This window comes from Phoca vitulina, unplaced genomic scaffold (assembly GCF_004348235.1).
Source record: "Phoca vitulina isolate PV1807 unplaced genomic scaffold, GSC_HSeal_1.0 scaffold54, whole genome shotgun sequence".
Classification (NCBI taxonomy): Eukaryota; Metazoa; Chordata; class Mammalia; order Carnivora; family Phocidae; genus Phoca; species Phoca vitulina.
The window spans coordinates 7717553-7744884 of record NW_022589757.1 but is presented as its reverse complement, the minus strand read 5'-3'; the positions used below and the strand labels follow the sequence as shown (position 1 = coordinate 7744884).

The following is a 27332-nucleotide window of genomic DNA, read 5'->3' as shown; positions in this document are numbered from 1 at the left end:
AAAAAAATCTTAAAAAAAAAAAAAAAAAAGCCTGTAATTGTGGGCCCTTGGAACTGAAACTTCATTCTAAGATTTTATGATTAAGTCAAACATTAAACTAATTAGAACCCCCCCCAGATTAACTTTTATTTGTTTAGTATGTGAGCTGACGATACCAACATCAAAATACAGGCAAGGAAAGTTAGTCTCAAAAAAACAGAAAAAATTATCCAAGGGTGTGTATTAACATTTGGTAAATGGTAGAGTCTAGGACTTCTGACTCCAAGATCAGTGCTTTTTACCTTACACCAGAGTTTCCATTCCTGAAGTTCTCATTTAGCTGAAAAGAGGTAATTGTGAAAACAATAAAACAAATTATTGATTTTATGTTGAAAGGGCCAGTTTGGGCCTATAGCAATGCTTCTCATAGTGTCATCCCCAGATCTGCTGCATTGGCATTGCCCGGGAACTTGTTAGAAATGCAGATTTTTGCCCTCCATCTCGGTTTTACAAAATCTGAAACTGGGGATGGAGCCCAATAATTTGTGTTCTAATAAGCCCTCCAGGTGATTCTCATGCCTTCTAAAATTTGAAAAGTACTGGTCTGTAGGCTTTTTAATTTTTTTTAATTGTAGTAAACTACACATAAAATTTACCATCTTAACCATTTTTTTAGTGTTAAGTACATTCCGTTGTGCAACCGATCGCCAGAACTCCTTTTATCCTGCAAAACTAAAACTCTACCAGTTAAACAACTCCTCATTCCCCTCCCGCAGCCTTTGGCAACCACCGTTCTACTTTCTGTCTCTATGAATTTTACTACTGTAGGTACCCCAAAGAAGTGGAATCGTACAGGATTTGTCTTTTTGTGCTTGGCTTACTTAGCACAGTGTCGTCTGGGTTTATCCATGTTGTGACAAGTGTCAAATTTTCCTTTTTTTTTAAGTATGAATAATATTCCATTGTATAGATACCACATTTTGCATATCCATTCATTTGTTGATGGACACTTGAGTTGCTTCCACCTTTTGGCCATTGTGAATAATGCTGCTGTGAGCAATGGCGTACATCTATTCCAGTCCCTGCTTTCTGGTCTTTGGGGTATATACCTAGAGGTGGAAATGTTGGATCAGTATTACTTGGAGCAACGGCCTGTACTATACTGTGCTATACTCCACTGCGGCTGCGCTATTTTACACTCCCACCGGCAATTCACAAGGATTCCAGTTTCTACACGTCGCCCGCCAACACTTGTTACTTTTGTTGTTGTTGTTGTTTTATAATAGCCATCTTAATGGGTGAGAAGTGGTAGCTCATTGTGGTTTTGATTTGCATTTTCTAATGTGATTAATTATGCTGAGAATCTTTTCATGTGCTTATTGACCATTTGTATATCTTTGGAGAAATGTCTGTTCAGGCCCTTAATCCATTTTTTAATCGAGTTGTTTTTTGTTGTTGAGTTGTTCGCTATATTAATTTTCATAAATGTACTGCTTTAAAGTGTCAGAACAATTTCAGAAACTCAGTTGTAAAATCTAAGTAGTTGAGGATGTTAGAATTGGCTCTCCCTCAATCTTATGACCTTAGGCAAGTTAAATCTGCCATTTTGTCCCCTTAACTATAAAATGACTAGAGTAGACTAGTGGTTGGGAGCTACGTTTTACAGAGAACTAGAGAGCAGTTCTTTTTATTATTATTATTTATATTGTTAAAACTCAAAATTCAACCAAGTAAATTTGAAGATCTAATTGGCTGTATTTAATACATACATCAATGATTCATCAATGGGACAGCATCCCGTTTAGCAAGTAGAGGGGAGCTCCCAAGGGCCACTGAAAGAGAAAGTTTTTAAAGGCAGGACAAGGAAGTCATAAACTTTTAGAAAAAAAGGATTATTTCAAGGTGAGGTCACCTTCATTTGGAGACAAAAGAAGGGATCTTAGTAGGTGAATTATCTCCTCTTTGTTTGAGGGATGGGGAGAGGGCCCAGGTGACTGATTACCTCATTGGTGCTGACCAGAAAATTCCTAACTGACTCGTTAGGACTACATTTCTGGCGGAAGTTGAAAATGCGGTTACATTAGGTATTAGTGACTTGGCCTAAGTGATGCCACTTTGGGCCTATGGTTTTCTTTTTAACAATATATTGAGAAAACGTCCCATCAGTTAAAAAAAAAAGTTTCAGCATATCATGTTTAATGGTTCTGCTCACTCTAAACGTTCAAAAGTAGCTTTAGTTTGGTCTGACAGTACTATGTCAGTTCAGCCATCAATTTTGCACTGTTTCTTACACAGACACAGCATGTTTATTGTCCTGTTTTGCATCTTTTACAGCCTTTACCACTGTGTGTGTTGGCAAACACCAAAAGAAAGGAAAGATGCAGGATGTTACCAGAAAATGCAGCTGCTATTCTCAGGGCCGAAAGCAAAGCACGAAAAATAAATAGCTATGTTCAGAACTACTACGTAGTTTATTGAAGTAGGGGGCAATAGTACTGCTTTTTATCGCCCATGTCTTTAAGCCCTTTTCAGAATAAGTGCCAATCACTGAAGTTGTAAATATGGTGCCTTAACTTCATGTGCTTCCCTGGCACTTCATTCTGATTTTTTTCTTGCCTTGGTAAGTAATTAGTAAGTAGTTTGCACTCACTTTCAATTACTAAAGACAAGGATTATATACATTTGATTTATGTTTTTGTTGCCCTGTATCTGAATGAGAGTCATCGATGTAACTGTACACTAAATTCCATCATTCCATTGTAATCCTACATTTATTCCCAGGAGTGTGAATTGAAGTTTGGTAATCCACCTCCATATATCTATACTCCACTTCCTCATTAAGGAAGTGAAAATTGTTCACTCATGTACCCATTTCTGTTTGGTAGGAGAACACCATGAATTCATAGGGAGACTCTTCACAAGAGGCCCAGGACAAGACTTCTAGGGTCTGGAATTTTAGTGTGGACTTTAATAGCAAAGTTTGTCTTGTAAGCTGTTTTACTTATGTTTGTAAACATTATACATTCACATGAATTACTTTCCTTAATACAGTGGGATTCAGAATCATAAGGGACATGATTGAAATTATTCTACACTATTAAAGATTCATTTTTATTATTCATTCCACTTCACACTTAATTTTGTGTTTACTTTGAATAAATATGTTTATATATTAATTCTCATGGCTAGAATGGAATTTCAGACACTTTTTAAATGGTAATAGAGATTGTAGTAATCTGATTCTGTGAGAAGCTGACAAAATATATAATGAAGAATACCAGCAGAGAAAGGAAAATCTCCAACTCAGTTGCCCATGACATAATTTTTATAAACTGTGCAAATGTTTAACATAAATGGTGATACCTACAGAGCAGAAATAGAACAGTTGAGGTTGGGACAGGTTAAAAAGTCAGTGGGACAGGTTAAAAAAAAACACTTGAAATTTTTGGTGCCTACCACTAATGGTCCATCTATAAGAAACCCCATTAGTATGATGTATGAGTGTCTTTTTCTTTCTTTAATGTTTAAAATGTGTTGTCTGTTAATTTAATTAAAATGCGGATCAAAGCAAAAATAAACATTCAAAACTAGTGTGATTTAAAAAAAAACTAATGGAAAGTATATTATTATTTTTTTCCTCTTCTCTGTATCAGCACTGGAAATTTTATAGTAATTATATGTCTATAAATTGTAATTGATTGCTTAACTATTGTTTCTAGCACCATTATTAAAAGAATAAGAATTATTTACTCTATAACAAATTTGGGGGTTCTCTTTGACCTCAAATTTGCCACAACTTAGAAGTTTACTGGTTTTATCAATACTTTGGTGTTTCTTTGATCTGGTCCACCAGTGTTTTGAAACATTGACAGTATGACATACTCTTAAGTGCCTTGTTGGGTATCTGTCTCCTTTAAAAACATCTATTTTAAGTTCACATTGAAATCATGCATAGTCTTCTGATGACAGCATAGCAGTAGAAACTGTGCCTTGTTCTCTGGTGAGGAGACTTCTTTTGTTACGTATTTACTTTATGTACATATTATTCCAAACCATTTGATAATAATTCATCTATGGTAGTCTATCCATGACACATAGCAGTTGCTGCCCCAGGCCACATATGTTCTATATTAAGAATTTCAGACTATACTTATTCAGACATTTAACTGGAGTGGAGTCCTTCTTAGCCACTTTTGTTGAAACCAAATCGTCATTGAAGTCAAAGTGGATAATCCTAAAAAACAATACTTATATACCTTAAATATTTTATTTTAACTTAATATATATTCACTTGCCAATCATCTGTAAGGCTAAAGCTTTTATTTGTGTATGGATCCACTTATTTTGAGTTCTACATTTTCTACTTTGGATGAATTATATTCTAGTGCATCCTGTATAATTTTCACTTTAGGGGTACCTGGCTGGCTTAGTCAGTGGAGCATGCCCTGTGTTGGGCTCCCTGCTCAGTAGACAGCCTGCTTCTCTCTCCCTCTGTCACGCCCGCCCCCCCCCCCCCTTTTGCTCTCTCTCTCTCTCTGCTCTCTCTCAAATAAATAAAATCTTTAAAAAAAAAATCACAATCCTGGGGTGCTTGGGTGGCTCAGTCGGTTAAGTGTCTGCCTTCGGCTCAGGTCATGATCTCAGGGTCCTGGGATTGAGCCCCATATCAGGCTCCCTGCTTGGCGGGGAGTCCACTTCTCCCTCTCCCTCTGCTGTTCCCCCTGCTTGTGCTCTCTCTGTCTCTGTCAAATAAATAAAATCTTTAAAAAAAAAAAATCACAATCCTGGGCTTCAGATAATTTGAAAAATATTTTTTTAACATTTTTAATAGAGAGCTAACTTGAGTCTACTAGATGCCAAACTGTATTAGGTTATTTAATACATTATCTCATATTTGATCTTCACCAGAAAAAATCTGAGAAGTAAATTTTTTTTTTTTAAGATTTTATTTATTTATTTGAGAGAGAGAATGAGATAGAGCGAGCATGAGAGGGAGGAGGGTCAGAGGGAGAAGCAGACTCCTTGCTGAGCAGGGAGCCCGATGCGGGACTCGATCCCAGGACTCCAGGATCATGACCTGACCCAAAGGCAGTCGCTTAACCAACTGAGCCACCCAGGCGCCCCCTGAGAAGTAAATATTATTACCATCTTCCAGATAAGGGTACTGAGGTTCGAAGAGCTAGATAACTAAACATACTGTCATGGTAAATGGCCCATCAGGATGTGAAAGCTCACATTGTTTAACTCCACAGCCTATTAAGTTAAGTGTTCTTAAACACTTAGATGACCACCTTTAAAATAGTTGCTGTGGATCTAACTAGTAGTTTCTTTGTATGTTAGAGAGTATTTTACATAATCTTACTGTTTACTCTAAACATTCTCTGAATAGAACCTATATAGTTCTATTATTTCAATAAAGTTCATAATAAAGATGAAAAGGAACACAGACCCATCTGCCTCCTATCCTGAGGCTAGTAATGCAGGAAAAGGTAGAAAACTAATATTCCTTTTTCTCTGTTGCTCTACAGACATAAGCTACTATTTGTTCTTGTTAATAATATTTTCCAGACACTGTGCTATTATCTCATTTAATCATACATCAGTTTTGCAGGGATAGCTATTAATATTCTCATTTTACACATGAGGAATTTAAGGCAAGTGTTATGTAATCTGACCAAAGTCACACAGCTAATAAGTGACAGAGATTAGATTTGGTGAGATTTTCTAAGATAATTTACATAAGGTTAGAGTGATGTAGAAGTAGAAAAGGATATTTTAGAAACATGAGAAAGGGAGCTCAAGACCTTCGTGGGAGAGAACAATTACTAACATGTCCCAGAAAAATAAAGTGTATGCTGTGAGCATGAACAAAATCATGACCACTGACTTCTTCCCAAAAAAATGTTAGAATGTAGCCCATAGTGTTCATAGATCTATCCAACAAGGTGCAGTGTATAATACATGGACCCAGTAGATTAATAGTAGAAATCAATCCCTTTCTTCCCCTTCTCAATGGCAGTGTTCTACCCTGCAAAAGTAGAACAAATATGATGTGGAGAAAATGCACATTGGGACCTAAAAGAAGAATGTAGGAAGGATAATCAGGAAGCATTTGGGAGAAAAATCACAGGACTGTGGGTGAAAGTTAACAAGAGGCAAAATAGTGTTAGCCATAATTTACCTCTGGTTATACTCCTTTGCATAACCATTTGCCCCTTTTAAAATCAGAATCATAGCTTTATTGTACTGCTGACTTTATTAATTCAAAACCCTTTGTATTCGGTTTCAATTTGTGTATACATTCACAAGTACATCTATGTTCTACTTAGGAGCAAAACCCTTTGCTGATTTATATTTTCCATGTAAGAGCATCTTTTAGAAACCCAGTGAGACCTAAAAATAATTTCTTAAAAACATATTCTCTAATGACATTTAGGATTTGATTTAAAATACTTAAAGGACAAAGGGAAGAAGGGAGGTGAAGCAAATGTGGCAAAATTTCAATAATTATTAACTCTGGGTGATGGGTATGTAGGGGTTCTTTGTACTACTCTCTTATTTTGTGTATATTTTAATTTTTCATCAATAAAAATCATTTTATTACATATTCTCATCTCTGCAATAGAGCAGCATAACTAATACTCTAGTGAAGGAAGACTCATTACTAAACTTTCTGAGTGATGCTAATGGTAGAGGTATTAGTAGGATGGTTATATAACAGTGTTAAAAACACAGCAGAGAAGAAATGACTATGTTGTATACTTTGACATTAAAGAAAAATTATGCAACCCGAAAACTAAAATTATAACAGAGCTTTTCTGATACTTCCACCTTTTTTTTTTTTAAAAGATTTATCTATCTATTCCAGAGAGAGAGAACACGCATGAGAACACAGGGTTGGGGGGGTGGGCAGAGGGAGAAAGAGAGAGAAACTCAAGCAGAGTCCGCTCTGAGTAAGGAGCCTGACACAGGGCTTGATCCCACTACCGTGAGATCACAACCTGAGCCGAAACCAAGAATCAGATGCTTAACCGACTGCGCCACCCGGGGACCCCTGATACTTCTACTTTTAAAAAAGAATTAATGTTAAACAAACAAACAAAAAATAACTATTGATGTACTCTATGTTAGCTAATTGAACTGAATAAAAAAGGTAATATCTCATCATTGTAGGAAAAAAAAAAGAATTAATGTTGACAAAAACATGAAAGGAGGAATCTATACAAATTACCTTAAGTAGCTTTTAGGCATCCTCCACACCAGTGGTTTCCAACATGTATAAAGAATATATAACTTCATATGTGAAAAAAGTACCATTTGTTAGGATACCTACACACATACACTACTGATTTTCAAGTATATGAGGCTGTTTGATGTGGTTAGCAAAACATAAATTCTAAAGCATTCCTGAACTCTTTGTAGTTTTTTGTGATGATATGTATACATTTCCTTACTGCATGGATACTAAAATTGTAGCAACTATCGTGTGGAAATCTCTGAAATAGTTTTATGTTTTATTTAAAACTAAGAATTATTACTGCACACTCATGATACCATTTCTCTTGCTGTGTGTTAATGTGTATTTCCAGGGGTTGGTGTGTGCTGGATTGGCTGACATGGCCAGACCTGCAGAGAAACTCAGCACAGCTCAATCTGCTGTTTTGATGGCCACAGGTAAATTAATTGAATATTTTCTGTGTTTCATTTAGGACATTCAATATTTTTGTTTGTTTTACATCAATTTATTTAACAGTTTAATGTTTGAAGCACTTACTCACACACAAACACACACACACATACACAAAGGAATTAACAGTGTTCTCTCTGGGAAATTTTTATAGATTATAGATAGAAAAGGCAGAAGAGGGTTACTGTGAGTAAGTATCCTCATGGGTTTTGTTTTTTATGTTTTTGCCATGAACCTATTTTTAAAAGTGGGAAAAAATAATCGTTTGCCCTGTAAAGATTCCCTGTTGATGTAAGAATTAAATATTTTGTGTAACACTGAATTATGGCAACTTTATTAAAGACTCAAAGTATAGCATTTCCTTTTCCTTTATCCTACATTATATTGTCATGGTCTTATTTATAATTATCTTACTCTAATACTGAATGTTCAAAGATATTGCAGCAGTACCTATGCTTTTTAAAAAAAATATTTTGTTTCAACAGGGTTTATTTGGTCAAGATACTCACTTGTAATTATCCCAAAAAACTGGAGTCTCTTTGCTGTTAATTTCTTTGTGGGGGCAGCAGGAGCTTCTCAGCTCTTTCGTATTTGGAGGTAAGCCTATCAAAGGTGTAAAAAGAAAAATCTGCCTCAGAAGCCACCCAGATGGCAGTGCCTTTTTTTTTTTTTAAGATTCATGTATAATGCTAAGATGGGATATGCCTAAAGCAGAAATTTCTAGAAAAGTCTGGGGGTTTAAGTTAAAAGTGTTAAACAGTATGTTTGCTACCTAGGTTTTAAATTTGTCTGTGTATTATCAAGACATATAGCCTGTTCATAGAATCTGTTCTAAGACAACATACACAATTTATGAAATACTAAGTAATTTTCTCCGTGAACCTTTTATGACTCAGTTTCAATTATATATAATAAAGTGGGACCTAAATGTGTATGGTTATGTAGTGTTGGAAATGATCTTTAGAGGGAGGTTACTGGTTTTGTCAGAAAGCATTCCATGAGCATTTGGAAATTTTTATAACTGTGTACAGGCATTCCTTATTTTATTTCACTTCACTTCATTGTGCTTCACAGATCTTGCACATTTTTACAAATTGAGGGTTTGTGGCACCCCTGCATCAGGCAAGTCCGTCGACACCATTTTTCTAACAGCGTTTGCTCCCTTCATGTCTGTGTGTCACCTTTTGGTAATTCTCACCATATTTCAAAATTCGTCATTATTATATTTGTTATGGTGATCTGTGATGAGTGATCTTTGATGTCACTACTGTCATTGTTGGGGGGGTGGGGAGCACCACAGACCACACCCACGTAAGACAATGAGCTTAACTGATAAATGTGTGTGTTCTGACTGTACCACCGACCGGCCATTCCCCCATCTCTCTCCCTTTCCTCAGATCTCCCTATTCCCTGAGATGCAGCAATATTAAAAATAGGCCAATTAATAAGCCTGCAGTGGGCCTCTAAGTGTTCAAGTGAAAGGAAAGAGTCATATATCTCTTACTTGAAAACAAAAGCTAAAAATAATTAAGTTTAGTTAGGAAGACATGTTGAAAGCCAATGAGATAGGCCAAAAGGTAGCCTCTTGTGCTCAACATTTAGCTAAGTTGTGAATGCAAAGGAAAGTTCTTGAAGGAACTTAAAAGTGCTACTCCAGTGAACACATGATTGATAGGAAAGTGAAATGACCTATCACTTATATGGAGAAAGTTTTAGTGATCTGGATAGAAGATCAAACAGCCACAACGTTCCTTTAAGCCTAAGCCCAATCCAGAGCAAGGCCCTCACTCTCTTCAATTCTGTGAAGGCTCAGAGAGATGATGAAGCTGCACAAGAAAAGTCTGAAGCCAGCAGAGGTTGGTTCATGTGGTTCAAGGAAAAGCCATCTCCATAACATAAAAGTGCAAAGTGAAGCAGCGAGTGCTGATGTAGAAACTATCTATCCAGAAGATCTAGCAAGTTAGTTAATGAAGGTGGCTACAGTAAACAACAGATCTTCAGTGTAGGTGAAACAGCCTTATATTGGAAGAAGATGCCATCCAGGACTTTCATAGTTAGAGAAGTCAATACCTGGCTTTAAGGCTTCAAAGGACAGGCTGACTCTCTTGCTAGAAGCTAATGTGGCTGCTCACTTTAAGTTGAAACCAGTGCTCATTTACCATTCTGAAAATCCTAAAGACCTTAACAATAATACTAAATCTATTCTCCTTGTGCTCTGTAAATGGAACAACAAAGCCTGTATGATAGCACATCTGTTTACAATATGGCTTACTGAATATTTTAAACGCACTGTTGAGACTCACTGCTGGGGGAAAAAAGGTTCCTTTCAAAATATTTCTGCTCATTGACAATGTACCTCATGACCAAGAGTTCTGGTGGAGAGGTACACCAAGATTAGTGTTGTTTTCATGCCTGCTAACCCAGCATCCATTCTGCAGCCCAAGGTTCAAGGAGTTGTTTCAATTTTCAAGTCTTCTTATTTAAGAAATACATTTTGTAAGGCCATAGTTGCCATTGATTGTGATTCCTCTGATGGATCTGGTCAAAGTAAATTGAAAACCTTCTGGAAAGGATTCCCCATTTTAAATGCCATTAGGAACATTTGTGATTCATGGGAAGAGGTCAAAATATCAACATTAACAGGAGTTCGGAAGGAGTTGATTCCAACCCTCATGGATGACGTTGAGGGGTTCAAGACCTCAGTAGAGGAAGTAACTGCAGATGGGTTGGAAAGAGCAAGAGAACTAAGCATGAGAAGTGGAGCCTGAAGATGGGACTGAATTGCCACAATCTCAGGATCAAACTTAAACGGATGAGGAGTTGATTCTTTTAGATGAGCAAAGAAAGTGTTTCTTGAGATGGATCTACTCCTGGTGAAGATGGTGTGAAGACTTTTGAAATGATGACAAAAAAATTCAGAATATTACATAAACTTAGTTGATAATGCAGAGGCAGCGTTTGAGAGGATTGATTCCAATTTTGAAAGAAGTTCTACTGTGGGGTAAAATGCTATCAATGCATCGTATGCTATGGAGAAATCATTTGTAAAAGAAAGAGTCAATTTCTTTTTGTGGCAAGTTCCTTATTGTCCTGTTTTAAGAAACTGCCACAGCCACCCCAACCTTCAGCAACCATCACCCTGATCAGTCAGCAGCCATCAACATTGAGGCAAGACCCTCCACCAGCAAAAAGATTACGACTCACTGAAAGCGTAGATGATGGTTAGCAATTTTTAGCAGTATTTTTAAATTAAGGTATGTACTTTTTTTCTAGACATAATGTTATTGCACACTCAATAGACTATAGTATAGTGTAAACATAACGTTTATATGCACCGGGACACCAAAATGTTCATTTGCTTGCTTTATCATGATACTTGCTTTTATTGTGGTGGTCTGGAACTGAACCCACAATGTTTCCAAAGTTTGCCTGCACTCAGTAGTTGACATTATTTGTCAGTGACTGGCTAACACTCTGGAGTGAGCTCATCTTAGATGAAGGCTCTGCCTTTGTTTGAACCATAGAACCTTTCTAAATTACGAAACAATGCTCTTTGGCTGAAAAAAATAAATGATCTCAATAAAGAAATAGAAAATATTCAGTTATAATTTACCTTCCTTTCAGAAGGCATTCTATTCTGCAGAGTATAGTATATCCTCATTTTATTCATCTTTACTATCCCTATGTTTATAATTTAATCCTTTCATAATCATCTAGCACAGATGGGATGGATGAATAAATAACTCATTCTATAGTATGTCTGATGTCTGACCAGCATTTTTAGAGCTTACTTATATCAATATAAACTTTGATTTGTACAGTGATTTTATTCACAAGTATTTTTCTCATCCACCATTTCATTTTAACTTTATATTAACTCAGTAGTAGAGCTAAGAAAAGGCTAAGTGCAACATTCAGAACTATTTCTAGAGCAAAAACTCAGATACAGTTTGACAAAAGGATTTTTGGCACCTTTCAGTCACAATAGCAGATTGGGAGATTTAGTTAAAAATATAAATGTTGGACTCTGGAGCATTTAGAAAAACACTGTTGGGTATTGAAATCAGAACCTTTTGAGAAATCTGGGAGGTATGGTAGACTTCATGGAATAAGTTACTTTTTGTGCTTATATTATTGTCCACTCTTGTAATCTGGGAAGAACAGTAAATGAAGCTCAGGGTATTGTAGAAGGGAAAGACTCTATGGCTTTGTGGTTAATTCTTCTTTAGATAAATGAGAATTTAAAAAACAGGCCTTAGCTTTACTCTCCTGCTAACCCAGTGTTTACAAACTGCTAATAACCCAGTAATCTGCCTGCCTCACAAAAGTATATTTTATTTTTAATGATTAGACAGGATCCCATTCCCAATTTATTTTATTCTTAGGAAAGATGTTCTGCGAGTATAAAATAAAAAGTTCTAGATGACCACGTTTTGCTAAATTTTATATATATGTTCACGTTTGTTATGCCCTTAAATAATTGAAGAATGAAAATATTCACCAAAGTAATACTTTTGTATAAGAAACTGTGTGTCAGTTAAGTTGTTAAAACTCTTTGGCAGTTGGAAGCCAGATGCAAATAAAATCCTTAAGTCACTTTCCCTTCTGCCTGTTTTACCTACATGCCCCCGAGAAGACTGTAGTTACAATGATGTAGCCTCTTGACTAGTGAGAAAGAAGACATGGAATATACATCCCATTCCCTTCTTATTACACATATATCTATTATGATTCATAATTATTTTTCTTTCTGTTTCCTTTATAGATATAACCAAGAACTAAAAGCTAAAGCAAACAAATAAGAGTTCCTGACCACCCGAACAATCTAGATGTGGATATACCCACTGGGACTAATTTGATTTATTATTTGGCTATTGATAAGGTGATATTAACTGTGCTACTGTTTGGAAGGCATAAAAAAACTGTAAACTGGGGCTAATACTTGATTCAACAGAAAAATAAAGCAAACTTTTAATAATAGTGTTTCTTTATATGTGACTTAAGGAACTTATCTATGGCTATGAATAACATTTTTTTCTACCATTTGCCCATTGTAAATCATACTTGCTCCTACAGACCCGTGGCTTCTTTCTGTTCTAGTCTACCAGAGATGGTTGAAAGGTTAAATAATCTGTTGGACAGTGAAGGATGGTGAAGTCACCAGAAGTAAAAGGAAATCGAGCTAAGGAGAGTGAGAAGTGGGTAGTGGAATGGCTAGCCATTCCTTTACAGCCACAGGGTAACAAAGGATCTCTAAGTTTTTGAATTATATTCTGTAATTGATATAATGTGGTAGAAAAGGCTCTGGAGTCCTAAATTTGAATCCCAGCTCTGTGATTTGTAATCTATGACTTTGGGCAGATTAAAGTGTCTGGTAGAGTACCCTGGATGTAAGTCAGCTTTTGAAAACATTGTGATCTTTGTCCCTGTTTTGAAGAGAGACTGGACATAGATTACTCTGTGCTAGAAATAATCAGCAGTCTATTTGATTTGAGCTTCTGTTTGGAGTACTGAGTTTCCTTCTAAAAATTCTAGTAGAGCTCGTCCCAGGTAGTAGTCAGAGGAATCAGCAAAGCAAGTTATTTCCAAGTTTGAAGAAGCAATGACAAAAGAACTTTTAAAATAATGTATTTGATCAAAATTTGGCAATTAGTGAAAACCTTGCACTTTATCACTTACCCCTTCTCTTTAGTCCATCTTTGAGGAGGAAGGATTAGAGAATTTGACATAGGCAAAAGTGAAGAGGTCCTGAAGAGCCCAATTTTTACTGCTTTCTTTGTATAAACCATGCTGTTAAATTAGTGTGGCATGTGTGAGCACACGTGTGTGTTTCCTAAGGTTAAGCCTTTAGGAAAACCATCTATTATGAAATATGGCATAGACACAAAAAAGTTTATTAAAATGTTTATGTTGAACTGATGTTTCCCTTCCTTTTCATTAAAACCTCCTCTTTCCTATATGGGTTCTCCTAAGCCCCACTTGTCAGTCAAATTAATAGTAGCATTTAGATGCAATCACAATTCTCTTCCTTTTGGTTCTCAGAAGTTCCATTGATAGACCACGAGCTCATGCTTTCTTTATGCCCCGGAACTTCATCCATCCCATTATTGAATCTTAAAAATTAAATGACTCTAATAAGTATCCAATCGAAAATTCTTGCCACTTGAAACATAGAGTTCACTGACCAGTCTCACAACTACTCTCAAAAACTGAGAATTTATATACCAGAAGTCCTTACTACCAGTGTGGGTACTAACATCCATAAAAGTACAAATGGTACAAATCACTTGATTAGTTAAGTTGATTTCTTTATCAAAATTTCTAACCAGTCCTTACTGAAAATTTCATTAGGTAAATACTCAATGCCAGGTCTAATAGGCCTGGGTTTCAGCTCAACTCTGCTACATATTAACTGTGAGACCTTATTAACCTTTGTCTCTGGGCTTTAGTATTTTCAAGAGTAAAATGGGGTACGAGAGTATTTACTTAATAGGATTGTTGTAAAGATTAATTGAAATAATGTTTTAACTCAAGACCTCGTCGATGATTGGTGTAAAATTAAATAAATGTAGGAAGTTTCGGAAAATGGTAAGCTTATTAATTGAAGGTAGACCTAAAAAGTACTTTCTTAGACCAAACTATACCTGCAAAGAGGGTATACTGTGTTAACCTATTTGCACACCTTCTGGGGTAGTAACTGTTGGAACTCTTGAGGCTTTCACAGATTAAACAGAAAACAAGCTGCTTGGGGTGAGGGTCCAAAGGCGGGGTGGAGAATGCTCAATAAGAGATAAATTCTTTAACCTAATCTTTTTTGTGGTTTGGCATTCATTTCAAAGAAACACTGATCCAAAGTACATCAGTGCTATCAATTCTCCATAGTTAAACAGGTTCTTTTTTTTTTTTAAGTTGTTCAAATGATGGTGAAAGGTTGAATCTTAACGAGGATTGACCTCAAAGCCCAGGTTCCTCTCCATGAAGCAAAACAGGTCCTACTGGAGCTTGTTTGTATAATGAAACAGAAATAGAAAGCACTGGTATTTAGATGGGCTTTCTCCCTAAGGGGTCTGTTTAATTATATGAAGTATGATTCTAATTATATTAAGACTGGTTTCCACAACTAGCATCAGAAAATTTTCTTGACAAAATATAATTAAATGAATCTCTTTTCCTCCCTTAAGACAAATGTGTTTTATTATAGGGCTGGACTTTGCTTGAGAATGATTACTTGCTTTTTCAGTTCAACTTTTTTAAATTCAAGTTTTACATATGTGTCACTAAATGTTAATTGTAGTTGTGACATACATAAGAACAGCTAGAAAATCAAAATGTGATTTAAGCTGTTAGAAAATATGCAACCCTCTTAAAACATATTTTGCCAGTGTCACATTGGATTGAGAAACCCAAATCCAGTGCCACATTGGATTGCAAGTTATCTTTGGGGTGAATTTGATTAGAAATGTGCACTTGCCCAATCAAAAAAGACGGGTATGTAATTCTTCAAACAAAAATTTACCTCACAAAAATCCCTAAAGTTCTGAAAGCATAACTGATAAATTTCATAGTCCTGGTAAAAGCCATAATCATTATTGATCAAAATTGGGTGTTTGCTTATTCAGGAGATACATGGCTTTAGGATAACCTACTAATTATTGCCTAATTTCAGCCACCCTCTACGAGGTCAGAGAAAGAGTTATGAAAACTACTTTGGAGTCAGTCATATCAGTCTCCCAGACCCTTGCCCCACATGTCCGGATGGAGAACCTGAAACAACCAGTCCCTGTAGGAGATAGGCCGCTGGGACTGGTGGGGGAGGGGAGGGCAGTGCCAGCCAATCAGAAGCATGGTCAGTGAGCGTGAAACAATGAGCTTCTGATGAGGGTGTGGCCTGGAAAACGGCTTTTAGACAAAACTGTCATTTTATGGGCCATACACGGACATGGCACTTCTGTCTTCAGAATAATGTCACCCAGGCCCCTTTTCTGTTTTCTGCATTCCTGAAAGATCTAGTAGCTGATCTAGGCTCTGGCTTTCCCTCAGCCTTGGAGAAAGAGGAGGTATGTGGAGTCTCAGTAGGAAGAATGGTTGCAAAGGTAAAGGTGAGGTCAGCCCTCTGGGAAGAAGACAGGTATTGGAGCTTAGAGGAAAGTGGGAACTCCTTGGGCTAGGTATCCTAGATAGATAGACAGATGTAAATCTGTGTCAGTCTTTTAAGTGAGGTTAGAAACTTGGAAGTCTTAAATGTTGCCTCATCTTACGTATCCTGGATGCTCTATTTTTCTGGCTTGCCATCTTTATTTACCTCTGTCCTGCAACTTCTCCCTTGATAGCCTACTTTTTATTGGTCCTCAAATAGCAAATGCCTACCGTGTGAGGGGGGTGGTAGGAAGATGCTCTGGAGGAAACAAGGACATGTAGAATATGGTCTCTAAGACAGGAGTTTACAATTCACAGGAAGATATAAGCAGATCAATAGGTAAGGATGTTTAAATAGAAAATAAGGCATGTACATTTATAGACACTAAGTGTCCTCATAACTCAGAGGAAAAGTTGCCTTGGCTAGAGTGGTCTGGCAAGCTTTCCTGACACAACATTATCCCTTTAAGTTCAGAGTATCTCCTCTTTGGGCTCTTGTAAAACCTGATTTTACAGAGTGGTAACAACTGGTTGAAAGCTGAAATCTATTAGAAGTTTCTAGAAAAGGTATTTAGAGAAACCATAATGGATATAATTGATCTTTAGTTTCATTTTCATTTTTGGATACTGCTGAGTTTTAAGTAGAATAAACCCCACACACTTCTTCCTTCTTTCAGGAAACTCTATCTTGGTATATCTTTGGGGTCTCATCCGCCTGCTTGCTCTTTCAGTCCTTCCGATATCCTCATTCCTCATTGCTTTCATGCACCCTCAGTGCCTGCTCTGTTCATGCTCTCTTCTTGACTGTGACTGAGTTGGCCAAATAATTGATGACACCACTATCAACATGCATTGGAAGTACTCTAAAATTAAATGCATCTTTTCTCTAGGTCATTAATATCCCCAAGGTGTCATAAAACATATACAAATGGGATGTAGCAAGGTGTGGTAGAAAGAATATGGATGTTCAGATCCCGCCAACCTGGGCTTTCCAGCTGTGTGGCCTAAGGCAAATTAATTTCTTTGAATTTCAGTTTCTGTGTCTATAAAATGGGGTGGGGGCCCTACCTCACAGTGCTGTTTTGAGGCAACCAATGTAAAATGCCTCACATAAAGAGGTCTCAATAAGTTGAAATGTGCCACAAAGTAAATATTAATCTACTCTTCTAAAATAGGAATTTTCTATTGTTGTTTTATGAGTGTTCATAAGACAAACTCTCAGGTATTCATTTTAGATGTCTGGGCCTCTTCAGCTCATGGACAAATCATTTTCTTACTCTAGTTTCCCTCATACATTTGTCATCTTAGTGGCCAAATGCATCTACTTTCCCTGCCTAGTAGTCATAAACTTAAAAAAAAAAAAAAAAAAACCTGTCCAAGTTCTCAGATCACCTTATTTAAAACAATGGCATCTTAGCAATCATCTTTCCATTAAATGTAAGAATCATTACAACCTTGCAGGCAAGACAGCTGTGGTGTGCCCTTCACGAGGAAATCCAGTGCTTCCCAGACTGCCCTGTTGGGGAGTTTACATTGTTAAATTTGCCTCCCAGTGATTGCCAGCCATCGATCCTAGTTCCTGCTTTTGGAGCAACAAAAAATAAATCTAACCCACTTTCCACACAGTGTTCAAACTAAAGCAAGATGGTCTACACTGTGCATTTGAGGAGGGTATGGTATTTGCAGAATTGACAGGCTGGAAGCAGGGTTGTTAGATAAGATGTAATAATTGGGATATATTTATATTTAAAAATTGTTCATTGTTCATTTAAAATTTAAATTTAACTGGATGTCCTATATATTGTGCTCATTCTGGTAGTCTCACAAATGGTAGCCAAAGAAAAATCTGTTGAGAAGTCAGTGAGCAGCGGCAGGAGAGGGAATAAAGCTCCAGCCCTGCTCAGTTCTCTTCAATCCTACCTCAGTTCTGTGGCTGCTTAGCACACCTGTGCAAGCCTTTTCAGAGCATCCATGCCTGCAGAAACCTATTAAGATCATCCGTTCTTTGATAAACTGACCCCCTCTACTGAGGAAAAATCTCCAACCTGCCTTTACTCCTCAACCCTCTTGTGAACTTTATTCTCGATTAGCCACACTCAATCCCTACCTGAGGGAAATAGTAGAGGGATTAGTATGTGAAAAGCAGGGGTCTGCATTAGACTTTGCACAGGGACCTGTGTCTCCTTGTTTCTTCACAACTTTCACATTTCCAGATATTTGAAGATAACTAGCATTTCACCTGAATGTCATCATCTCCTGACATTTCCAATCTCTCCCATCACTCATGTTCCATTGTTAGTGACCTTCAAATAAAGTGGACACAACTAAACCCAATGCTCTGGATCAGATTTGAACACTACTCACATACCTTAAGATGGCATCATATCCAAATGGCCAATAAGCATATGAAAAGGTGCTTAATTTCATTAGTACCACAAAGTTCCCCACAAGGGAAACAAAGCCACACATACCACCACTCACCTACCAAGATGGCTAAAATTTTGAAAGACTGACAATAGCAAATGTCGGCCAGGATACAGAGCTTCTGAAGTCTGATATCTTGCTTGTAGGGTATACATTGGTACAACCAGTTTGGAAGCCTGGCAGGATCTACTCAAGTTCAATATATGTGTATCCTGTGACCCACCAACTCCACTCCTAAGTAGATGCCCAAGCAAAATGCACATGTGTTTACCAAAACACATGTACAAGAATGTTCTTAGCAGCATTGTTTCTGATAGCCTAAAACTGGGAACAACAAATAGGTCAGTAGTACAATGGATAAATATTTGTGGTATAATCAGCTGGTGGAATACTAGATAGCACCGAAAAGGAATGTTCTTGATATACATATAACATGGATGAATATCACAAACATATGAGAAAAACGAAAGAATATATATAGTATGATTCCATTTATGTAAAGTTTAAAAACATAGGTAAAGATAACCTGTGGTGTTAGAAATAAGGAGAAGGGGTTACCTTTGGGAAAAAGTTGGGGGGGGGAGCGTGCCTGGGCCATGACATGGAAGGAGCTTCTATAGTGCTGGTAATGTTCTCTTTCTTGATATCAGTAGGAATTACATGGATTGTTCACTTTGTAATAATTCATAAAGCTATACACTTACGAATTGTTCATTTTCCTGCATGTTATGCTTTAATAAAAGTGTTTTTTAAAAGACAGCATGGAGGGACACCTGGGTGGCTCAGTCGTTAAGCATCTGCCTTCGGCTCAGGTCATGATCCCAGGGTCCTGGGATCGAGTCCCATATTGGGCTCCTTGCTCAGTGAGGAGCCTGCTTCTCTCTCTCCCTCTGCTGCTCCCCCTGTTTGTGCTCTCTCTCTCTCTGACAAATAAATAAATAAAAATTCTTTTTAAAAAAAAACGGCATGGAATTTGCAGTAAATCTAGTTTTTCACACCATATGCTGATGCATTTGATTTCGTTAAAATTCTACATATAGCACTTTGCCTTTGTTCTTCTGAAATTTTATTATTATTTCAGTCAATTAAGATATTTTAAGATCTTGGGGCGCCTGGGTGGCTCAGTCAGTTAAGCGTCTGCCTTCAGCTCAGGTCATGATCCTGGACTCACAGGATCAAGCCCCATGTTGGGCTCCCTGCCCAGTGGGGAGTCTGCTTCTCTCTGTCCCTCTGCCCCTCCCCCTGCTAGTCTTCTCTCACTCGCTCATTCTCTCTCTCAAATACATAAAATCTTAAAAAAAAAAAAAAAAAAAAGATATTTTAAGATCCTGGAGTGCCTGGGTGGCTCAGTCGGTTAAGCATCTGCCCTCAGCTCAGATCATGATCCCAGGGTCCTGGGATTAAGCCCCACATCGGGCTCCCTACTGAGTGGGGAGCCTGCTTCTCCCTCTCCCTCTGCTGCTCCCCCTGCTTGTACTCGCTCTCTTTCTCTTTGTCAAATAAATAAAATCTTTTTTAAAAAAAGATATTTTAAGATCCTGATTCTGTCATTCAGTACATTGGCTCTCTTTCCAATTACATCTTTAAGTCCTCTAGCATGCCCATGGAGGCTTCCCTCTGAGTGGACGATAGAACACGAATCCATATCCTTTAGGTAGGATTGTTAACAATGTTAACAGATAACCATGTTTTTATCACCTATAATTTTGTATCTTACCCATAAGGATGTGAGAAATTTGGCTAAATGCATTGTTAAAGTCAAGATATACTTTACAGCATTCTCTTGATTTAGAAGTTTAATAACTCTTCAAAAAAGTTAATAACTTTTCTCTTGGCTCTGAATCTATTTTAACTCCTTTTAATCACCTCCTGCTGATCTAAGTGCTCACATTTCAGCAAATATTTGAATTTTCACAAATATTCCAACTCTGCCTCCCACTGCACACAAGGTAGAATTGCACTTTCACACTTATTTGAAATTGTGTTCACATAATTTTCTTTGGCCAATGTCATGTGAGTAGAAGAGAAATATGTCACTTCTGGGAGGACACTTTAAGAATGAGTCGGCCCCATCAAGTCCTAGTCTGGCTAGCCAGAATGTCCCAGCCTGGATCCCAAAGTGAAGGCAATAATAGAGCAAAGCCTCAGACAATCTACAATAGATATGTAGCACAAGTAAGAAATGAACAGGAAATAAGCCTTTGTTATTTCAAGCCACTGTCATTTTGGGATATTTGTTTATGAAGCAAACCTAGCTTATACTGACTGAAACATATTTACCAGTCTATGTTTTCTGTAGCCTCATCTTTTGAAATTCAGAAAAGAATGTGACCATCTCCAGTTTTCTAGCTCCTCTCTTGTTCTCAAGATTACATCTGTCCATTCCTTCAGTATCTGTGTATATAGGTTATCTGGGGCTGACTACTTGAATTTGTTTAAAGTGACTTGGTGCTTTATCACTACCTTCTAAGCTTGGAGTTTAATTCTTTCTTAGCGATATTTGTTATACTTTTCAATTCTCCATAGTGAAGAAGGCAGAAACTTTGTCCTTATTTCTCTTTTAATAATTTCCTTGATTTTAATAAAACCTATAACTCCCTCTAAGTTTTCTTAACTTCAGCATTTTTCCTAAGTCTCAGCTTATTCTGGGAATTCAGTCTTCTCCCACCCTGCCTATAAGTCATATAACACTTACCAAATTCACTATCTGAAATTATTTATTTCATTTACATGTTCTCTATTAACTGTTCCTAGTACATGCTGTGGTTTTCATTGAGTTTTTAAATGCCGCCCCCCCCCCTTTTTTTTAACCTTAGGTACATGTCTATCTTTTGTTCACTTTTTAATATTTGAGTTTGCCAGGGCTTTTCCTTTTAAAGGTTATTCAGTACCTAATATTAAGTACTCAATTTTAGAGGTTTCTATACATTTTAGAGTTTGCTAAATATACTAATGTTTTTCCTTGTTTTTTTTTTAAATGTTTTTCTTAAGTCTATGATACATGTTAACTATCTCTCTTTTTCCTTCCAATGCTCTCACATACCCCAGTATGACCTGTGTCTGGTTGAAATTACTAACCAGTTTCTCCCTGATGGTCAGGAACAGTTCCTTTTTTTTTTTTTTTAAACTCTCTTATTATCTGTATCACTTATTCCAGGAACTTGGATTGCTCTGAAAATGTTGGGTATGCTATTTCTGTTCACGGTGATAGAGCATGATTTTTACAACACTCAGGCATGAACATTTAATTGACCCCAACAGCTTAAACGAAGGCCTTAGGAAATTCTGGTTTTCTTAGAACTAACTGGGCAATAGGGGCGCCTGGGTGGCTCAGTCATTAAGCGTCTGCCTTCGGCTCAGGTCATGATCCCAGGGTCCTGGGATCGAGCCCCGCATTGGGCTCCCTGCTCGGCGGGAAGCCTACTTCTCCCTCTCCCACTCCCCCTGCTTGTGTTCCCTCTCTAGCTGTCTCTCTCTCTGTCAAATAAATAAATAAAATCTTTAAAAAAAAAAAAAAAGAACTAACTGGGCAATAAATTAAAGTTTCAACATTTCCCTTTTAACTTACAGTTTAAAGCCTGGCACGTGCGCACGCACGCACACACACCCCTTTGAATTTGTTCCCTCTTGTAATTTAAGACTATACCTTAATACACGTCGTCTCCTGCTTGTATGTGATACTACTTTGCTTCTCATCTTTATATAAACATTCACCCACATAAACTCACATCTACACTTTTTTTTAAATTTTCAAAAAGGAGAAAGAACAGGTGAGAGACCAAAAGGGAGGGAGAGAGGAGGATGAACCATGAGGACAGAAGAAGGACAAGGAGCATAGACTGAGCGAATAGTGCAACTGGCCTCTCTTCAACAGGACTTGTATCCTGAGGGCTCATCCCTTCACGAAAATGGATGGACTCATTCAGCTACTCTCTTTTCACTCCATTTCGTTTGTAATGGTGCTCATATATGTCACAGCTGTTGAGGGTTGAAGGCCCAGCGTATGAGGGGTTCTCCATATAGAAAAGTGGCCCTTTTCAAGTGTGACTCAACACTTCAGGCATTATCACCACTCGGTCACTTAAATAAGTAGTCCACAGTTTAGAACAAAGCAAGTGGAGAAAAAGAAATAGGAAAGTGAGTAAATGAATATAAGTCAGATTTCCAAAAAAAAGTCAGATTTCCTCCATTCTCAGCTTTTCTTTGTAGAAGGTCTATTTGGGGACTGTTTGCTGTGACCATAAATTCCTGAACATTTGCCTTGAACATGAGCACTCGAAGAGAAGAATCACAGGACCGGGCCATCGTCAGAATAGCAGCTCATCTACCGGACCTCATTGTCTATGGAGATTTCTCTCCAGAGCGACCCTCTGTGGATTATTTTGATGGGGTCCTGATGTTTGTTGATATTTCAGGCAAGCACAGAGGGAATCTTTCATGTGGGTGAACTCACAGAGCTTGATTGCAGAGTGGGGTGCCATTTTTGAGCTTTTGCGCTATTACAGCAGACATTCCTATGGAGAAAACAGGAGGAGGGAGGGATAGCCTGTGTACCTGGCCCTTTCATTCTTCCCTTCCCCAACATGTCCAGTCACGGGCAAACCTTTAAGATGCCCCAGTTCCAGGCCTGGAACTTTAGGCTCCATGTCCCTGTCCAACTTCACTGAGTCTAGCTCCCAAGCCCCACACACATTCCAGGCAAACTTGACCTCAGGAAATGGTCTCCCCAGGTGTTATTTACATCTTAACAGTAAACTTGTCACCTCTTCAGACGTGTTTCCATTTTGTGTGTTTTCATTATCATGGAATGGAAGTCCTACACCAGTTAAAGGAATTGCAGTCATCCCTGTACAGGGTGAGGAAATTTGGAGGGAAGAGGTAGCTGGCATCTTTCCCTGATCCCTAAAATAATAAGCATAGATAGGGGAGGCTGCATGTTTGACACTCGACCAGCTGAAGATCATGGAGAAGAAACCTTGCCCGTTCTTAAAAGTTAGGACTCAGTGCCCTCTAGTGAGTTCCTCTTTTCCTGGCTCTGTTTGGTTCCTCCAAGCAGCCAAGGAAACGAGGTGGACATTTATTACAGGTTTTACTGCAATGACTGAGAAGTTCAGCACAGCCATGTACATGGACCGAGGGGCTGAGCAGTTGGTGGAGATCCTCAACCACTACATCAGTGCAATAGTGGAGAGTAAGTGTCCCCATGGGTTTCTGACTTAAGTATGTTTCATTGATTGTTTTCCCGTATTTTTTGGTTATAACCTGACAGAATGCTATCTTTGTTTTCCTCATGAAATGTGTAAGAAACCAATCTTTTTTGAAATACAATACAGTGCAAGTAAAGGAATGTAATCACACCTTACTAATACAGACTATTTGCGGGAAAGAGTGTTTTGCACCAAAGACTGAATTAGAGATTACCTTTAAAGAACTTTAGTTATATTCGATGACTCAAAAAAGCGAGCATCAACATAACCCAAATGTCATTAAGAGAATGCTGTATGAATAGATGAGTGATTTTAACTAACTCATTAGTGCTCTGTCTTCTAATGATGAATTCAGAAGCACAACTGACTTTTCAACCTCTGCCTACCATCTTATTTGTATTATTAATTTGAACTATTCATGAAGAAAAGATTTACTCTATTAAGGTAAACTCAGGGTCTAGTCTTTTATCGGGCTGTGAGTTTCCCTAGTAATATCTTAATGTCACCCACTAAACAAAAGTTAATGTTCCTTAAAAGCAGAAACTGTATCTAATTCCTGTTTGTGTCCCACTCAGCACAACGGTGCTCAACAAATTTGTGATGATGCATAAATAAGAGAAAAAAATGCCCACTTATGTCATAAAGCCTAAACAAAATGAAAGTTGGTAATAAACAAAACCCCAGTTGACCATTGTAGTGGTTTCCCAATTTTTGGATTCTCACTTCTGTGGAATCCTGCCGCTCATCCACTCACCCATGCTTAAGCCCCAGCTTAAAACATATATTGATCAGTAAAAAGCATTCCATTATCATGGGAGTAGTCGCTGTCCTCAGACCTCACCAGAAATCCCACCTTCTGTCCTATCTTTTCCCATTCACAGAAACAGAGCGTGTACATCATCTAGTTCAATGTGTGCCTTCTACAGTTGAGGAAACACACTCCAATGGGTATAAGTGATGTGTCTGAGACATCTTTAGTATAAGTTTATTCTCTGAATTGATGTTCTCTTGACCGATTTTCTATTCCATGGATGAAGAATGAATTCTCATTAGCTTTAAGAAATTGGAGTTTGATTTACCTTATTTTCTTTTTTTTCTCAGAAGTGTTGATTTTTGGAGGAGACATCTTAAAATTTGCAGGTATGGGGGGGACTCGCTGAGATGGGAGGGGTAAGGAAGGTGTGCCGAGGGGCCTGTGCTCCGACAAAGGAGACACCTCACAGAAAGCAGTGGCTGGCTTGAGGCATGTTTGAAGAGTAAGGGTCTATAGATTCCAGACAAAACAGACCGATCCCCAGGGCAGCTCAGAAGCCCCCCGGTGTGTCTGTCCCTTCAAGGTGATGCGCTGCTAGCCCTGTGGAAGGTGGAGCGAAGGCAACTGAAAAACATTATCACGGTGGTAATTAAATGTAGCCTGGAGATCCATGGATTGTTTGAGACGCAGGAGTCTGAAGAAGGCCTGGATGTCCGAGTCAAGATCGGTAAGCTTGGAGAAAAGAGAGATGCTCCAGCATTCTGGAAATGGGTCCCAACCCCTGAGGCATCTCTCTCCCTAAGAGAAAACACAGAATATAGTGGAACATAGTGTCTCAGCCCGCCCATCATGTCTTGAACTTCGGACTTAGACTAACCAGAAGGAGTTTTGGCTCCTTCACTTACCAATTAAGATTTGGGCTAATCCTAATTAATTTGGGCTAATCCTAATATCTCCCTCATAGGCTCTTACAAAATGTGAGTTTAAGCAGTTAGTATAGTGCCTGGCTCATAGTAACCACTCCACAAACTAGTCTTTATTATTACTATTATTGCTATTATTGTCAGGTCTTGCTGCTGTCAGTCATTTGAAAGAACTGTGTATCACGAGTAGTTCATTCGCACATACAGTTTGTATATATGTTGTATTTTACAACATTCTATCTTCTGTCGCTCTGGTACCGAAACCTTCAGCTCTCAACTTGAAAACAATCAGAGGGCACATTGTTGGGATGGGACCTACTCCTTTTCCCCAACCTTTTCCCCTCTGGCTGTTGCCTGAAATTCAACCCTAAGGGTTTCTTTTTAGTTAAAGCCACAGTCTCTGATAAAACGAAAATCCTCTCCAGAAGGAATTACTGAAGTTGTTCTCTGTTGCTCTTAAGTACAAATAAATTGAAGAAAGGATAAAATAACTTTGGGGACTGAGAGGGCCATCTAGAGAGAGCGATGTCACAGAAAGGTGAAAGCTAGTAGCCGAGTTTCTAGCTCAGGAGAAAGAGGAGTTTTGGAAGGCCTGGGCCCACAGGGGCGTCTTCCGACACCTCTGTCAAACTTCAGAAACTACATTCACTCTGACGTCGCGCAGTCACACCGAGATTCAGGCTGTTCCGAGAACCAGTGCTGCCGGGGACTAACCCAGAACTCCTGGTGCTTGCCTCCTTGCCAGCCCTGGCTGCAGGCCACATCACCATGTTGGTCTTCGGAGATGAAACACGCAGCTTCTTTCTGGTGATCGGGCAGGCGGTGGATGATGTGCGCCTGGCACAGAACATGGCGCAGATGAACGATGTCATTCTGTCCCCAAACTGCTGGCAGCTCTGCGACCGGAGCATGATCGAAATTGAGAGAATTCCAGATCAGAGAGCAGTCAAGGTAGGTGCCATGCTGCCGCTTGCAGAAAGTTCCGTCCGTCTGTGCCAGGGGGCCCCCTGTCAGGAAGCTGCTGGGAAGGCCCGTGGCGTGAAGCTCCTGGGCTGGAGACTCGGGTGGGACAGCCTGAGTTAGACTTACAAGGCTTTAGTCCAGGAGCCAAGGCCAGGCATTCAAGAGGAGATGATTAGGCTTCTCTGTGCTCACTGAGGATGTGGACTTTGGGTATGGAGGCCTTTGGTGGAGCTAGGGCCCTTGCTTAAGGAAGAGGGAGGGTCTTCTGCCTATTCCTTAGGAGCAGAGGGCTGTTGTTTGAGGGCCACCATCGGCCATCACTTTCACTACTCAACACCCTCCTAACTCAGGGCGAGGGATCACTGAGGGTGAGGATAGGAGGGGAGCAGGGGCAGCCGTTCAGTGAGGGAAGACTTTCCCCACAGCCCTGCCTAGTAGCAAACACTGTGGTGAGGTTGAAGACTGACTATAAGCAGAATGGTCCTTGGGACTGGACTTCGGGCGTGCGTAGCAAGGAGAAGAGCTGTGCCACCAGCTGAACCCCGGGAATGGACTGCACGGCCCACAGAGAGGCGGTGGAGATCTGGGTAGCCGCTGGTGGAGGCCAGAGGCCCTCCCACATTGTGCCTCAGTCTACAACCCTCACACTCACCCACCACTCTCCCTGCAATGCTGCCCAGGCTACATGATATAGCTGGCTAACAATTCCCTGTTCCCCATCTTCTTCAATCATTCCTTATAACTTTAGAAACTGTTTTAATTCTAATTAATTTTAGACTCACAGACAAGTTCAAAATTAATACAGAGTCTCCATATATCCCTTACTCAGCTTCCCCGAATGTTAACATCTTTCATAACCAGAGTGCAGTAGTCAAAAGCAGAAAATTAACATCGGTACGATACCATTCACTAATTAAAGGCCTTCCTTGGACTTCACCAGTTTCCTACTCAATATCCTCAGTGGAATGTTCCAGGATTCTATCCATGATCTCACACTGCATTTTGTTCTTATTTTTACTTAGTCTCCTGCAATCAATAGCAATTCTTGAGTTTTTCCTTGTCTTATTTGACCTTGATACTTAATAAGAGTATTGACCATTTTGATGAATGTCCCTCCATTTGGTTTTGCCTGATACTTTCTCATTATTGGACTAAGGTTACTCATATGGGGTGGGAGGCAAGAACACCACAGAACTGAGGTTGTATCATTCTGTGTGTCATACCATGGGGTTCCTGATCTTGGTATGAATCTTATTGCT

The 27332-nt window shown here is 38.7% G+C and overlaps 2 protein-coding genes across 3 annotated transcripts in view; both read left to right on the top strand.

The window, feature by feature from the left end:
- The window catches only part of MPC2 (mitochondrial pyruvate carrier 2), a 24495-nt gene extending 11851 nt beyond the window's left edge, over positions 1–12644 (top strand). For both annotated transcript variants that reach the window (XM_032389428.1, XM_032389427.1), the window contains 3 exons: positions 7569–7653; positions 8152–8263; positions 12432–12644. In XM_032389428.1, the coding sequence (XP_032245319.1) occupies positions 7569–7653; positions 8152–8263; positions 12432–12468 (234 nt within the window). In that variant the 3' untranslated portion in view covers positions 12469–12644. The remainder of the gene's footprint in view (positions 1–7568; positions 7654–8151; positions 8264–12431) is intronic.
- A 400-nt stretch (positions 12645–13044) lies between these two features.
- ADCY10 (adenylate cyclase 10) overlaps positions 13045–27332 on the top strand; it is an 82654-nt gene continuing 68366 nt past the window's right edge. The window contains exons 1-6 of the mRNA XM_032389422.1: positions 13045–15723; positions 22436–22641; positions 23313–23417; positions 24535–24573; positions 24771–24914; positions 25856–26061. Of these exons, the coding sequence (XP_032245313.1) occupies positions 22494–22641; positions 23313–23417; positions 24535–24573; positions 24771–24914; positions 25856–26061 (642 nt within the window). The 5' untranslated portion in view covers positions 13045–15723; positions 22436–22493. The remainder of the gene's footprint in view (positions 15724–22435; positions 22642–23312; positions 23418–24534; positions 24574–24770; positions 24915–25855; positions 26062–27332) is intronic.